We start from the raw sequence: 16,012 nt of genomic DNA, 5'->3' as shown, positions 1-16,012 counted from the left end.
TAAATCTAAGGTTGTCATGATGACAATCCTAGATACAACCCTAACCCTAATGCTGATGAGGCATTATATTAGAATTTTTAATTTTAATACAACTCATTTTCTAATTGTCCACACCAACTCCAAGTCAATTTTGTTAAAACGAAATTTAACCATCATTAACCAACTCACCTCATATTAAAAATCTACATATCCTCAGTTCTTATAGTTACTCTTTTTTTCAAATTCTCCACACTAACTCCAAATCAATTACTTTCTTACTAAATATATTTTGCTAAAACGGTGAAGTATTATCTCACCAAAAAAACGGTAGAGTATGATTAACCATCATTAATCATATTGATATAATATAATTCATATTCATATTAATTAAGATTTTGTAACTCCCAAATATATATTAATTCATATTTATATTAATATTTTTGTTATTCTTTATGAATATCTCTTTCATTATCTTTATTTGGTCATCTCATCACACATGTATCTATATTAATATTATTGTTGTTTTGTTGTTTGTAGGTATCCCTTCCATGATAACTCTGTATATGAGATTTTGGTGGCAAGATTGAAATTAACTTGAAGGTTAGAGTAATAGATCTATGAATTATACTTGATCGCACAAATGTTTTTATTTATTCGCATGCATACAATGAATGGAATAGATGCGCTGACAAACTGACAAACCAAGGACATATCTTACAAAATTTTATCGGATGGAACACACTACTACATTTCATTCAGAAAGTTTTCTCAAGAATCGTTTTGACCTCCATAATTTAGATTTTTATTTAATATCTTTTCAATTTTTACTTGTTTTCTTTTATTTTTGTCTTTTATTTTATTTTATTGTCATTTGTTAGGATAGGAGTTGCTCTTCCACTATTATAATTTTTTTTTGTTAATTAAGATTAGATTTTTAATAAAGAATATGTTTTCTTAATAAGATGTGATTAAGTTTATTATTAATTTAAATCTAATTGATATTGATATAGTATAAATCAATTTAATGAATAAAAATGTATTATCATAATAAATTTGTAGTATTGAAGTTGTTTATATTATATTAGTTTAATACTTTTAATTCACTTTTTAAGTTGATTGTATTGAAGAGAACTATATTAATATTTATCTATTTTTTTTAATATTATGAATCAATTAGATAGTGTTGGAGATTTATATGTTTGTCAAGTGAAGCATGAGTGATAAAAGAAAAAGGTTGTTTTTTTTTATAATCTTCAATATTACTATAATAAATTTATGACATTGAAAATATTTATATTATATTATATTATATTTAAGATTTTATACACTTATTAAATTTATTGTATCGAATATGATTATATTTTTGAACTTAATTATATTTTGTGTTTGATTTGTTAGGAACTTGGATTAAAATACTTTTTATTATAAAATATTTTATTGTATAAAATTAAAAAAAAATTAAAAAAATATTCGATAATTATTTTAAAAGAAATACTTGAGTTCTATAAATATTTTGTATTTCATTAAATAAAATATATAAAGTATGTTTTGAAGATATTGACTAAGTATTATATTATTTAAAAATATTATTTAATTAAAAAAATCTCATTACTTTTTCTTTATTATTGACTAGCCATTGTTTATTATCGTAATTATGATTTCTTTAATTTTTTTGTTGAATAAAAAATTTTACTGTATGAAAACCGATAAGTTTCAACGCCAATCACCACTGAACTAACTAACGATTGGTTATTCTAAATTGATAATTAAATGTGAAAAAATACAGTTTTATGTAATTTAGACAAGATTTTCTATTCAATAGTAATTAATAAAAAATAAGTTATCTTATATTTATATATATAATGATATTGGTTTTCATGTTGTAACTTTTTTTATTTATAAAATTTCACGGAAAACACCAAAGTATAAATTCATAATATTTATTATTATTATTATTATTATTATTATTATTATTATTATTATTATTATTATTATTATTATTATTAGTATAAGTTATATGTAACTATAATTACTAAAATATATGTATTTATTTAAAATAATATTTGAGGTAAAGATAATCTAGTTATTTAGCTATTAAACATTTCCATTTTGAAGCATATGTTAAACATATCCAATATACATAAATTTGTTAAAATTGATATTTACTAAATTAAGCCCTTCTACCTCGTTGAGCAGTAGGAGGTAATTTCTCTGATGGACCAGTAGGAAGCTTTTGTCCAGTCTCTTGTTCAATCCTCCTTTTGAGCTCTCTAAGTATACGAATTTGTCCCAGCTTCTCAGGAGACAATTTGTCCCAATAAATTCCTATGAGAGAAATAAGTTGAGTTAGAGCCTTCGAATTCTTTTTTCAAAAACTATTTCTTGCTTTAAAAAAATTAAAAACTGAAAAAGTCATGTGTGAATAAACAACTTAATTAAGCCCTTCTTTCTAGCTATATAAATGTTCATCGTATTAAACTATTTATGCATTAGTTATTTCTATGTATAAGTTGTTTTCTTAAACTGAACAACGGACATGATATCAACATTGACACTGGTAACAATTTTAAAAAATTAATAAATTGAACGTAATCACAAAGATCGGTGTCGTGTTGGTGTACAACAGCAACAACGCACCTTTTTTAGATGTATCGGTGTTACAAAGGAGAAGAAGAAAGGCACTATAAATAAGCAAAAAGAAAATGGGAAGTTAGATAGAAGTATTTGACTAACCTTGAGGCTTTGGAATGGATGTGTGTGTAAAAATGACCTTGGTTGGAGTACAAATGATATCAACAGGTACATCATGGATTAACAACTTTTCAACTGGAATATCATCCACCAATTGGCATTCATGCACTGTAACACTACTTCTCATTGTGTTATATATCAATCAATAAATGAAATTTGTAAATTTTACACATGATGAGTAAATCAATAATGATTGAAGCATGGAAGGAGCATAGCAGAAACCAAAATTACCAGAGGTAACAACTAGTGTTGAATCGTCAATAGCTCCCATATACCGCAGCATACCATATTCAAGTTCTGCAAATCCCTGCACTTTAGTCCTCTCTTAGTTGAAGTAACATTCTAGTTCAAGGTCAGGTAAATGATCAGAAAGTCATTGAAATGTACCTCTCCTTTTCCTAATCGAGCACCTGTATTCGGGTCAACAGCAACAGATCCAATAACAATGAGATCTACCTTTATCTTTTCATCTAATCCGATTGGTCGTCCATATTTGGCAACACCAACAGAAGTACAGGCTTCCTTGATGGTACCCAAAGTTAACATATTGGACTCGATTACAGAGAAAAAACCTGTCCTCAGGCGTGGTTGAGGAGTTAACAACTTCTTTCCATCTGCACAAATATCAATAGTAAAATTAAAAGAGAACCAAGAGGAGAAGAAAAAGAAGGAAAAGTACAGCAAGTTTTGAAAAAATATCCACAACTCGCATGTCATTAATTGGAAATTTATTATCAAGCACAGTTTCTGTTTTAGTAAGTTGAGTTTCTTAATTGTAATTTTGTGCTTACTTGTATGAAGGATCTAGGCTAACACTTTCCACAGTTAAATACTAAGACCAAACAAATGCGAATACTTCATAAGTAACTTTCCCTCTCCCTACTCAACAAACTCAAAGCATCTTTCTAACCTGAAAGAGTGAGAAATCTGACTTGTTTCTGAGGAGAATCTGGATTAACCTTCACACATTGTGCACCGCGAAACACATCTAGCTCCCTCATCTGCAAAAAAAAACCCACACAACATGCCAAATAATTCTACTCAAACTCTAAATAACAGTCATTTCCTATTCCACACCCCATCAAAAAAGAATCGATTATAATAAGTACTTATGCGATTAGATCAGTTCAAAAAAGTAAATTCTAACCAAATCCAACGGAGATTTAGATCCATTCACTCACCTACTACACAAGATTTAGATCAAACTCCTATTTAATAAAATTTAAAAAATTATTTAATTTTATTTAACTATCTAATTTTAACACATGTATGTATTTCAAAAATGAAAGTAAATAAATATGAAATACTAATTTAGGCATCTGCCAATGGTATATCATCTCGAAAAAGGCATATAGAAACATCATAATGCTAAATTAATATTATATAGTAAGTCAGATCCATCTGCAGAGCCAAATTTAAAATGAAAGAAAAATAAATGCATCGGATACTCTTTTGTGCTCCCTTTTAATAACACACAGATTTAGAAATATGATCAATATTGTTATCTATATTAAACTTACGGTTCAATTTCTTAGTAAATCCTCTATATCTTTAATGAATTATCTCTTAACAATATTCTCTATAAGGGACACTAAAGACTGAAAGATTAACAGGAACAAGCAAGGTAACCCTCAGAAATGGCCTCCACAAACATGATTTTCCTCCTTAGTCTCCTTCCCATCTATATTTAGGGAAGAACTATGATTTGTACTTACGCCAACAATGGGAATGCAAATGAAAAGATGGAAACTTTTATCATGTCCTATAATTGCAAGAACACTATTCATTTGTAGAAGTTTTTCTGGCACAAACTTATATTCGATGCATATATTGCAAGAAGATTGGGCATATTGAAAAGGTATGTCAAATCAAGAGAAAGCAAGTGAAGAAACAGGCTAACACGGCTGAAGACTATAATTCTCCAACACATTTGGAACAAACAAGTACTCATTGCTCTAGGATCCTGTTACAAGGCTTACATAAGCCAAGGCCCAAGAGACTGTCATATTCATAGAGGTTGTAGAAACCACATGATGGCATTGTTAATTTGTGTGTTGATTCTAACGGAACGAGTTTTGTGATGATCAAAACTACTTCTGGTAAGAAAGTAATGCATGATGTTCACTATGTTTCCAAGATAAACGAGAATTTACTAAGTCTAAGACAAATAGGGGGAAACAGTTATGTCTCACTTTCAAAAATCAAACACGCATCATACAAAATCCTAGAGGTTTCCTTATTGATGACAGTAGCAATGAAGGGTAGACGTTTTAATGGGAGACCAAAATATGAGTATGATTTGTCAGGTTTAGTTACTGTCTGAGGTTGATGGAAGCAATGAAAGTGATTTACATACTGCTATCATTTGTCAAACATAAAACACCAGTAGAAGCCTGGTCTAGAATCAAACCGTCAGCTGAACACATTAGAGCTTGGAAGTATGTGATACTTTTTTAAGCCAGCAATATGAAGGCAAAAACTTAATGCAAAATTTCATCACCTGTTATTAGATTATTTTGAGAAGCAAAATCTATCCATAAATCACCTAATTACTCTTCAAAATTTACAAAATGAAAATAAGTCACTTAAATTGAAGACCGATAAACATTTAATTCATCTGTCACAAGTCAGAAATGCTGAGTTTGTACATTTATGACATGTTCGGTTGAAGCACATTCTCAAAACTATGTTTAAGGTTTTGATGGATCTCTATATTATGTTGGTGATTTTAGTATCATCAATGTATTTTGGTAGTAATGTGATTTACTATAGGCCGATGCAATTATGCGTTAAGTTTGAAACGAGTTAGGGTAGTGCGGAGTGCACGCTCGTCAAGCCAAACGTATAATTGAATATGAATAATTGAAACGGAGTTCCAAGGGGCGTAGCCCCTGGCGGGGTGCAGGGCAGCGCCCCGTCAGGGTGGGGGCAGCACCCCGTTGGGGTCCAAGGGGCAGAGCCCCTGGCGGGGGTGTGGGGCAGCGCCCCGTCGGGGTCCAAGGGGCAGAGCCCCTGGCGGGGTGCGGGGCAGCGCCCCGTTCGAAAATTTTTCTGACCGTTGTACCCTTTCCCAACAGACATGACCGTTTTTCTGAACAGCACAAAAATAATACTTCCTCTCTACATTCCTGATATGTTCTCTATTGTCAGAAACAGATTGTTCTTCGAGAATTATCCCCACAAAGATTTCGTGAACCCAGGCAAGAATAGGGTCGAAATACTTTGTTCGGAAAGTGTTAGAACACGATTCTTCGAAGTTATCCAGGATTATCATACCTATTTTCTAACCTATTACAATCCAAGTTTATAAAATTGATTGACGAAGAGACTAAATTGATTGACAAATTATGTTCAATTTTATGAAACTAATTTAACATTTTATAAATCTGGGATCAAATTTACTCAACCTTGCAATTTCAAATAACAAAACTTTATTCACTTCAAAATCTATACAAGACCTTGTACTATTATTAACAAAAGTCGTGTTTGAAGATCAATTTTCGACAATAGAATTCAACAAATTTTAAATGGTTCACCGAGTTCTTAAATATGATTAATCCAATTCAGTGAGATTAATATTAATAAGCATATCATGATAGAATAACTCATTAACAATAAACTAGACTCAATTGAGCACAAATTTGAGCATTGTTAACCCTAATTTCATGTGTTTCAAAGCATACCTTTTCAGCGGCAAGGGAAGCACCAACAAAATTGGGGATTCTATGATGAACAGGTCTCGGATTTTGTGAAAAATTATTAGCTTCCATCATATCCCAAATTCGCTTTCGGATTATCCATTTCCAAGCTTTGGGATCATCTTGGAGAGAAGAATTCTCTCTCTCAGCCGCCATGGATTTGCGAGCTTCAGCGTCGAGGGTGAGGCGCTCCGCCTCGTAAGCAGCCTCATTGAAGGGGGTGTTGTTGTTGATGCTGTTGGTGGCTTCCAGTTTGAAGAACCTGCAACTGCGAGATTTGAGGTGGGTTTTGTTCCAAAGAGAAGAGAGTGTTTTGATGGTGTAGTTGTTGTTGGTTTTGTTGGTGAATGATAATGGATAGCATAACCGAAATGCTTGTGTGTCCATTTTGTGAGAGTTCGCGGTTTCAAATTATGGTAGTTAGTTATACGAGTACGTTTTCTTATAAAAAAATAAAAATCTTTTCAAATTTTGTTCATCCTATTTAATATTCACGAGATATTCTTCCCTCTTCCATCAACCAAACTACAAGTAGAAGGGAGAAAATTCTGAAAAAAAACAATAAATAGGAAAGAAAAAAAAAATATTAGAGACATGTGTAAAAGTATCTCTTAAAACTTTTTAATGATGAATAAAAAGAAAATATATTTTGAGAACGTAGGAAAAAAAAAGAGTGCGGAGGTCGGATTGGCGGGTAGTGAATTCAATCTGGTTTGAGCACTCATTCATGAATGTTAAAATATTATGTTAAATATGTTAAAGTTTTTTTAAAGTTAGACATTTTTATTTTTCTTCCCTCTAAAAAATTTTGTTCAAGAATCATGTCTCTAAAGTTAAGAATTTTAACTTTTAGTCTCTCCTATAAAAATCGTCGTTAATTCAGTCGTTAAGTAGTAAACTGTCACTAAAATCTGTCATTAATTCAGTCGTTAAGTAGTAAACTGTCACTAAAATTTATCATTAATTCAGTCGTTAAATTGTTAAAATCATTGCTAAGTTGCATGAGGGACTAAAAATTAAAATTCTTAATTTTATATGGATAGTTTTTTAAGAAAATATTTTTAAAGAGATGAAAAGTAAAAATACCTAACTTTAAACAAATTGAATCCTAAAATATTTTATATTAATTCAATGATATTTTAAGTTTATATCAATGTTAGGATTTTGAATTTAATAAGATAATAAACATATTTTACAATAGTGGAGAAAGGAAAAGAAAATGAGGTTTCATTCTTCATTGTTTCTAAGGTATAAATTATTTTCTTTTTATTAATTTTCATGACTTCTTTAAAGATGAGATGGCTAGTTTTCTTATATTGAATAATATTTTATTGAGAATCAAGTGAGTGTGAGTGTGAATAATAGTCTCACATTGGAAATGCATGTGGTGACTTGAGCATATATAAGTGGGAGAATCCGCTCACCTATCACCTTAAGATTTTAGGTGGAGAAGTGGTGTCTCTCCCACAAAGGTGTGTTGCTCATGTGGAATGTCCAGAAAAGGGAGGGACCGGCTAAAACTTGTAGTTGAAAATCAACGAATACATGTAGTACTTGAAAGTCAACGGATACATGTGGAATGAGGGGGGGCTCTTGAGGGAGAGTGACTATAGTCCCACATTGATAATGCATGTGGTGACTTGAGCATACAATGCTCCCGAAGTCGACCCTCCCCCAATTGTTGCGCTAATATATTATTTAATGAATTTTTTCTAATTTGTGTTATTCAATAATTGTGTTTAATTTTTTTTTTTGTTTACGAAATTTGGAGTATTTATTTCGTGTTTGAATACTAACTGTAAATAATCTCGGGTTGGAACTAAGATTACCGGGATATTGTTTGTATCAATAGACACGGGGTATACTCCTTCATGACATAGGGTATACAGTATACTCCTTCATGGCATAGGCATTTTATATTCGATCAAATCTTTGTCGTTTGCAATTTCGCCCAAAACATTGGAACTATACTCACACGAAACAAATTGCGGTGATTAAACATCGCTTGCAACAATTTTTATCAATAATCCTCGCTTCATGCATGATAACAAGGACTTGGAGATAATTGTTTAGACGGGCCAAAGGCCCATAATAATTACTCAATCTACACAGGTTCAACTCTCCTCAAAAGTTTATCATGGCGCCATATAGATGGACTTGCATCACCTAGTGCACACATCCCCTTGAGAGAAATAGAAGATCATAAGAACACATCCCTCAAATCTGATGCTTTTATTTTCCATTCTTCCATCCAAGGCAGAGCAAAGACTAAAAAACAATGAAACATGTTTTCAAATATGTAGCTTCTGATTTAGATGAACATGAAAATTTTGATGTTTATTGAAAATACAACAATGTAGCTTATTGTTTAGTTGGGCAAGAAAATTTTGGTGTTTAATGATGTTACAACAGAAAGGCCAACTAAGCCCAAATTACAAAGCATATACATCAACAATCATTATAAAAACCTTAAATAAATCCCTCAACTCTAAACAAGGTACTAATTTACTCTTTTTTATGCCTCAAAACTTCATCCACCTGCAACCATAAAGCTTACCTCATCAACCTTATGTTATCGATCTAACATAAGAGAAGTAGTCAAGGCAATGGAGAAAAAAGTCTAGAACTGGTTTTATAAGTTAATTAAAAATGAGACCATAAAAATTATCCTTCCAAAATTCAGAATCCCTTATCAAAGTGTGTCGCATCATATATTCTGCAACTGCGAAAAGGAGATGCGAACCACAGAGCCAGAAAGTGGAGTTGCATGCTTGCATACAAGGGCTTCAGTTGCCTCTTCCTCGTTCTCGAATTGAACAAGAGACTGCTTTTTCCCATTCATCTCAAAGACTTTGCAGTTGACAATGATTCCATGCTCCTGTAGAAGACTTGCAATCTCCTCTTCATTAATGTCTTGTGGGAGGGAGGACAAGTGGATGATCCTTGTCGGCGAGCAGCAATAGCGATAGTTTTTAGCAGCATTTCGGTTGAACCGATTGAGATTTGAGCTTATGTATTCATGTGTATCAGCACCTTGGGTTATGTTCGGATGCTTTGAGAAGTTCACCTCCATTCGCTTTCCAAATAGCATTGATCCCTACAATTTGAGATTGAAAAGGTTTTAGTATCAGCTACATGTTTGATTCTACCATCTAGAACTAGAAAATACAATCAAAACCAATATTTGAATGAATCCACATTAATCATTGCTTTGAGTGTTGAATGCATCTCAATAAATACAACAGTTCAAATCAATCAAACTGAACAGTTTTGGACAGAAAATTTCACACTCTCTTTATTGCTTGCACTTTTAATCCTTTTTTATCACATATTTACTTCATAGAAAATAATATACAGACACAGAAAAAACAGGTATAATATAACAGCCTAGTACAAAGATATAAAAAATCACCAATGTATGCATAATACAAACCTTCAGAAAATATACTGCCAACTCAGCTTGGAAACCATCCCCCATCTGAACAAGTGCATGATCTGGTTTATTCCGGAGTATTTTGATTCTGACAATGTTCCCATAAATGGAGAACAAGTTGAACAGTTTATCCTCATCGATTCTCTGAAATAACCAAATTTAAAGCAAATAATTAAATAAAAGGGAGACAACTTTCTACCAGAATGAAAAAGTTATAGTCAAATGTACTTACATCAGGATTGAGATTAGTGACAAGAAGTGTACACCTGTCATTTGTTCCAGTTATTCCCGGAGGAAAATCTCCCCCAAAAGCAGCTGCAACAGCCGCAGCATTGCCCATCTATAATTCAAAACACCAGGGATAAATGATAAGTATTAGAGGGATTAACTTGTGTTTAAAACACCTAATAATTAGAATCTTATTTATAGATATTTTGGGTAGAAAACATTAAATAAACAAATTGTGCACTACACATAAGCAAAAAAAGTTCACTTCAAATGCATGTATACAGTTATACAGTTAATTACATAAGAAAGTTATTTTTTTCATCAATGCCATAAGAAAGTTATAATAATGGGTTCACGGTATAATGTAATTTATCATAAAGTAAATGAAAATCTTAAAAGTTATTAAATGCATATCTACAGTTGATTTACAAACAAGAAATTTATAGTAATGTGTTGATTATGTAATGTCACTTAATCACAAAACTAGATGAAAACCCAATAGAGTTTCACAAATGCAAAAAGCTAAATAAACTCTTCCTTTAATCAAACCCAACATAAGGTAAAAAATGCTTCTTTATAACTCTGTCCATTAATATATGACATTTCCATGCATTTCCCATCATCTAAGTAAATTGTCAAATATAAACAAAATCATATTCCCACAATTGATTGCAAATGGGGAGTCTAAATTTTAGTTGGACCGAACTCAACCCTAAAAACAACTTGTAAGATAAGTAAATTGTCACTTATACACTGTTTTCAGGTCATATTTCCTAACACGTCTAATGTGGGACTCCCAACACACACCCTCGCGGCTAGGACCGGACATTTGAAGTACCCGAGTGGCCCGACAGCAAGTAACCCTAACAGTTCTTGGATAAGCTCTACTAAAATCTTAAAATTTAGGTTGAGCACAACCTTACAAAACCGGCTTGTAACGTGAGGGAGATTTGGGACTCTCGCTAGAGAGGCTTCAAGCAAAACAAGTACTTAGCATATTTAAATTTTTATTTCATTGTTGAAATAGAAAATGAAAAGACAGAAACTGTTGCAAATTTTTAATGCTACTTCTTATAAGATGCAAACCGATAGTAACTTCTTCATATATTAAACCGGGCATCAATAATTGCATATGGTGACTTCAACTTAGCTTGAAAAGTACCCACCTGAGAGAATCCAGCTGTAAAAATAGAAATGACAAAATATTAGTACATTACAACCAGACCTCAATAACCAAACGAAGTGAATCAACCAAAGCAATTTAAAATATTTAGCACCTGATCTGGGTCCAGAACCTTGAACCCCATATCCTGCATCGCCATATCCAGACTATTTCATAGAAGATTGAAATATGAAACTAGAATTAGAAAGTAGTTGATAAAGATCAACAAGAAAATTTGTTCGTAAATAGACTATAAGAAAATCACATAGAACATACTTGTGAAGGTCGGCCTTTCTGCTCTGTAGGCAGATTTGGGTTCGTAAAGTCCCTGCAGAAACGAGGAACAAACTCAGCAACAATGAATATGCTGTTAAAAAATAGATGACGTTGAGATATAAACAGAACTTATTGAATCACCTTGAACGGTCATTATTGTAGTTCACTTGTAGTTCATCAAGGCTGCAATTAACATGAATCAAACATCGAACCAGAAAAATAAAATAAAAGATTAAAAGAAGGTTGGGAGAGATACAAAATGAGCCAGCAAAGGAGAACAACGTAATTATCTAAACCAAGTACTAGGTTTTTATATTGGGCCTAACTCAGCTATGAAAACCAGTTTGTAAGGCAAGGGTGTCAATTTTAATAAACTATTTTCAAGCCTTTTCTCTTTTCAATGTAGAACGTCGGTTTTTTCCAACACACACCCCTCACATGCCAACCAATGTGGCCAAGCATGATATCTTATGTAGGATTGTTCGGCTTGTGAACGATCGTAAAACACGGATCGTTAGTATGACGTGTAAGATCAAATGGTAATTTCATACATATATATACACACACATGCAAAAAACATGAAAACTATAATACAGGCCCCAAAAAAGTCCCATCGTGTTTTTTTTTACGATCTTGATTCAAAAAGTTTGATCTTGACCACGCCGGCCGCAATAACGATCTTTCTCTGATCGTAGCACTCTCAAGCATCCTTAGCACATAAGATTTAACGATCTTACGATTCAGCACTCTCTTGACTACACTGATCCCAACAATATCTGTTTTAGTAGGTTTTGTTTTGGTGGGTGGCCCGAATTGATAGGTTTTGTTTTGATACCCTGGTAGGTTTTATATTGGGCACGACTCATTTTTAAAAATTAGCTTGTAAGATGAAGATCAGATGAAATTGCTGAGAAAGAGATAATTTTAACCTACTTTGAGAACTGAATATCCAGCTGACAGCAACCGTCATAAATATTGCGTCCCTAGAAAGATCCAAAGGTACAATCATCATTCCAGAAAAACAACATCAGAATCAACAAGCTAAGTAGAGTGTGAAACCTATGCAACTTCAAAACAACCTGAAGTGCAGTTCTGGCAGTAATGGCACTTTGGCGAGTTTCATACTGGATGAGAGCCTGGAAGCCTACACAATTTTTCAAAAAGACGATGAAACAGATTATGCAACCATTAAACTTGCGTAAATCCAATATAAGGATAATCTTTATCCATTAAAATAATATTATTGGCCATTCACCCATGTTTTCCGTCAAAATCTTATTGAGATGTTAATTCTTGATTCTTAAAAAGTGATGCATGTAATGACGTGATATTCGTGATAAAAGCGCTTGATAAGAAAAGAAAGAGAAAGAAAGGAAGAAATCTGAGAGAATCTGACCAGCTGACTTCTGAAATGTTACAACCTTTTCCACATATCCATGAGGAGAGAATACTTGTTGTAGCACATCCACTGTTATAGGATAGAGCATTTGATGAACCGTGACTAAGAGAATTCGATTTGGCTGTGCATCCAAAGAGTTGCCGACCGCAGACAGCATAGAGAAGGAGAAGAGATAGAGAGAAAGGATATAAATAAAGTATATGATAAGAGAAAGAGAAAATTTAATAATAAGCTCATTATATGGAAAGTAAGATAATTATTTATAAAGAGATTGCATGAAAAATGGAGAATACAAATGCTAAAAGAAAAATGTATCCCCTTCGTTCCTTTTTACTTGTCATTTTAGGATTTTTTACACATATCAGTGTTGTCAATGGCGGCCTATGACATAGAGCTGAAATCCCGCCATACCGGCCGTTTTGTGGCGCCGTTCTAGCGGATAATACCGGAAAAACCCGCAATATTGATCGATATTTACCATTATGGCGAGCCCAAAAACTGCCATGTATATCCGCCATAGCGGACATGGCACCGCTATTTGATAACACTGACACATATCAAAACAATTGATAAATTTTGTTGCCTTTGATATAAGTATTTGTCTTTTCCTATATTACACTCAATTATTTATTATTGTTATCTATCTATTACTCTATCTGCAATAAATAATTAAGGGTTATATTGACATAATGGTAACTAATGTTGCATTGAACTTTGAAAACGACAAGTAAATAGGAACGTAAATTTTATGCAAATGCGACAAGTAAAAGGGAACAAAAGGAGTATATATCATCCAATTAAAGAAAAAGCAAAATAAAACCAACCTCATCTTCTCGTCCTTGATTTTGATCCACCGTCGTCAGTTCTTGATGAGAGGAAAACTGGACATAAACATTTCTCCCCCTTGAATGCAACAGAACGAGATTAAAACAGCAACTTCTTAACATCAAAGAGAATGAATAGTGTTTTCTAAATACCAAAAATATGCCGTCTAACATCAAGTTGACACAATTGCATACCTTATGCTTGGTTGGGCATTTTCATAGAACTGTATAGCACTAACTGCAGAAGGAATTTCTTGCATTTGGAGAAGAGCCTGTAAGAACGATAACAATTAATCTGTGAGTTCTATGAGTCTGAGAAAAACCAAATGATTCATTTGATTTTGAAGGCATGAAGAAAACCTGATTTTTAGCACGCAACATCACAAGCTTTGTTATGACTCCAAAAGGTTGAAATAGCTGAAGCAAATCATTCTGCAACCAGATGAGACAGTATATAAATGAATGAAGAAATTTGAAACTTAGATCTCTTAAAGGACACAGAAAGTCAACAATTCATACACATACCGCATGATTCAAATTCATTTGTATTCATTAAAAGATATAATTCATACAAATCACTGGCTCGCAAAATTGCATCAAATTATAAACCTCGAATTATGCCAACAGAATATAATCTACTGACATGATCTTTCAGCTTCCTTTAATAAATTTAGCAATTAATAACAAAAAGATCAGGATAGATATAGCATAGATACTTCCATTCCTAAACAAGAGTAAATATAACATAAAACACATTCTGTGTGCAGCATAGCCCATACTAAATCAATGACATGATCAGGATTGTCTTTGAGGGCGTGCAAGGTGGGCTATCCCAAAATTTGCCACGGTTAAACCATGGCTAAATAAGGTCTCATAAAATATTGCCAACGTTAAATCATGGTTAAACAGGACCTCTATTTGTTTTACTATGGTTAAACTGCGGTTAACCTACACAGGACCTCCAAAAACTCGAGATGACTCTGGACATGATCATATTAAAAACCATAAGCAACAAGTACAAACGTATATAAAGAGGGGGAGAGAGATTTTACTTCAGATATCTCATGACCAACATTGCGAACATGAATAACCTTGGAAGGTTCAGCCATTTCAAATCACCTATAAAATCAGAAAATGAAATATTAGTAAGTAAGTGATTATGTTAGTTTCCAAGATTTAAACCCTAAAACTGCTCATTAGAATTCTTTATGCTCATCAATTGATTGGTGGCCAAATATTAACACATGAGCGATTATCTTAGTTTAAACCCTAAAAAGTTTTTAAACGTATAAAGGCTTTTGTGATTTCGGTCGGTCGGGTTGTTGCGACAGTAATTGCAATCGTCGCGGTGTGAATTAATCACAGTATGTTATTTATCATAAAACTGGAGATTAACAGTATCTGTATCAGCATCTTTCAATGCTGTTTTGTCGCAGTCATTTTCGCAGTAACGGAACAGACCGTATTGTTAAACCTTGCTTAAAACTCCTTTGAGATTAGACGGCTCATCAATTGAGCTGGATAGCTCTTCATATTCATCTCATTCTCTTCCAATTTAAATGTAGCATAGCACCAATGATCAAACCCTAAATTCTCTAGTAACATTTGTGCAAACGAGAAAATGCTTACAAGGAAACTCAGTAACACAATTCTAATCATAAAAACAATAAAACCGAAAATAAAAACAAAAGATAAGCATGTGTATCATTACCAAATTATTTTCAAATCCCAATTTACAGTAAATCAATATCCAAATTGATAAAACCGTGAGGGTTTCTCAGACAAAGTGCTAATCGCATAAAATTCAAACATTAAGTCCTACTCAATCGAACTCGAGAGAAACTCAGGTACCCGTTTCAACATATGAATCTATAAGTGAAGTAGAATGAAAAGTGGTGAAGAAAAACTGATATAGAGCAAAAGAGTGTCTCAAATTCGTTGAAGAAAAGAGCGCAAATAATTCATCAAAATTGCGGAGGTAAAAATCTTACAAAATGAAAAGAGGAAAAAAAAAACATTGAGAAAAAGTTAGAGAGAGCGCTTGCCTGACGAGAGAGAGAGAGAGAGAGAGAGAGAGAGAGCACGCGTGCGTTTGTATGTTATACTCGGATGTTTTGTTTTTTAAGTTGTGAAATTCTAGCTCTATGTAGTAACAAGACCTAATAAAATTGAGTTCCAAGGCACAAAGATTAAAATTTGTTAAATTAATTTTTTTTAATAAAGTTTCATCGATAAAAAAAAAAATTAGGAATGCAATTATAG

General features: G+C 32.6%; 2 protein-coding genes across 2 annotated transcripts; both read right to left on the bottom strand.

The window, feature by feature from the left end:
• Nucleotides 1-2,005: 2,005 nt before the first annotated feature.
• LOC131653058 (5-formyltetrahydrofolate cyclo-ligase-like protein COG0212) lies at nucleotides 2,006-6,863 on the bottom strand. Its single transcript, XM_058923096.1, has 6 exons — nucleotides 6,414-6,863; nucleotides 3,641-3,731; nucleotides 3,118-3,344; nucleotides 2,962-3,037; nucleotides 2,713-2,838; nucleotides 2,006-2,304 (listed from the first exon to the last, which is right to left on the bottom strand). The coding sequence occupies exons 1-6, from the start codon at nucleotides 6,813-6,815 to the stop codon at nucleotides 2,150-2,152; spliced, it is 1,077 nt and encodes a 358-aa protein (XP_058779079.1). The 5' UTR covers nucleotides 6,816-6,863; the 3' UTR covers nucleotides 2,006-2,149.
• A 1,881-nt stretch (nucleotides 6,864-8,744) lies between these two features.
• Nucleotides 8,745-15,875, bottom strand: LOC131653057 (polypyrimidine tract-binding protein homolog 3-like). The gene is made up of 15 exons (XM_058923095.1): nucleotides 15,796-15,875; nucleotides 14,803-14,869; nucleotides 14,111-14,182; nucleotides 13,946-14,022; nucleotides 13,751-13,829; nucleotides 12,924-13,047; nucleotides 12,607-12,671; nucleotides 12,461-12,510; nucleotides 11,669-11,710; nucleotides 11,528-11,579; nucleotides 11,367-11,418; nucleotides 11,256-11,269; nucleotides 10,094-10,201; nucleotides 9,862-10,005; nucleotides 8,745-9,525 (listed from the first exon to the last, which is right to left on the bottom strand). The coding sequence occupies exons 2-15, from the start codon at nucleotides 14,857-14,859 to the stop codon at nucleotides 9,136-9,138; spliced, it is 1,326 nt and encodes a 441-aa protein (XP_058779078.1). The 5' UTR covers nucleotides 14,860-14,869; nucleotides 15,796-15,875; the 3' UTR covers nucleotides 8,745-9,135.
• Between the last annotated feature and the right edge of the window lie 137 nt (nucleotides 15,876-16,012).

This window comes from Vicia villosa, linkage group LG2, assembly GCF_029867415.1.
Source record: "Vicia villosa cultivar HV-30 ecotype Madison, WI linkage group LG2, Vvil1.0, whole genome shotgun sequence".
In the NCBI taxonomy this organism is placed as follows: domain Eukaryota; kingdom Viridiplantae; phylum Streptophyta; class Magnoliopsida; order Fabales; family Fabaceae; genus Vicia; species Vicia villosa.
This window is presented reverse-complemented; position numbering and strand designations above follow the sequence as displayed.

What these genes read in the sequence shown, in the direction of transcription:
- LOC131653058 (XM_058923096.1), bottom strand. Translation starts at nt 6,815, where the DNA reads ATGGACACACAAGCATTTCGGTTATGCTATCCATTATCATTCACCAAC. An exon ending in AACACTAGTTGTTACCTCTG is followed by an intron (nt 2,839 to 2,961) that starts GTAATTTTGGTT and finishes GTAGTGTTACAG; the next exon opens with TGCATGAATGCCAATTGGTG. An exon ending in ATCCATTCCAAAGCCTCAAG is followed by an intron (nt 2,305 to 2,712) that starts GTTAGTCAAATA and finishes TTTCTCTCATAG; the next exon opens with GAATTTATTGGGACAAATTG.
- LOC131653057 (XM_058923095.1), bottom strand. Translation starts at nt 14,859, where the DNA reads ATGGCTGAACCTTCCAAGGTTATTCATGTTCGCAATGTTGGTCATGAG. An exon ending in ATCAAGGACGAGAAGATGAG is followed by an intron (nt 13,048 to 13,750) that starts GTTGGTTTTATT and finishes TTGGATGCACAG; the next exon opens with CCAAATCGAATTCTCTTAGT. An exon ending in CTGGATATTCAGTTCTCAAA is followed by an intron (nt 11,711 to 12,460) that starts GTAGGTTAAAAT and finishes TGTTAATTGCAG; the next exon opens with CCTTGATGAACTACAAGTGA.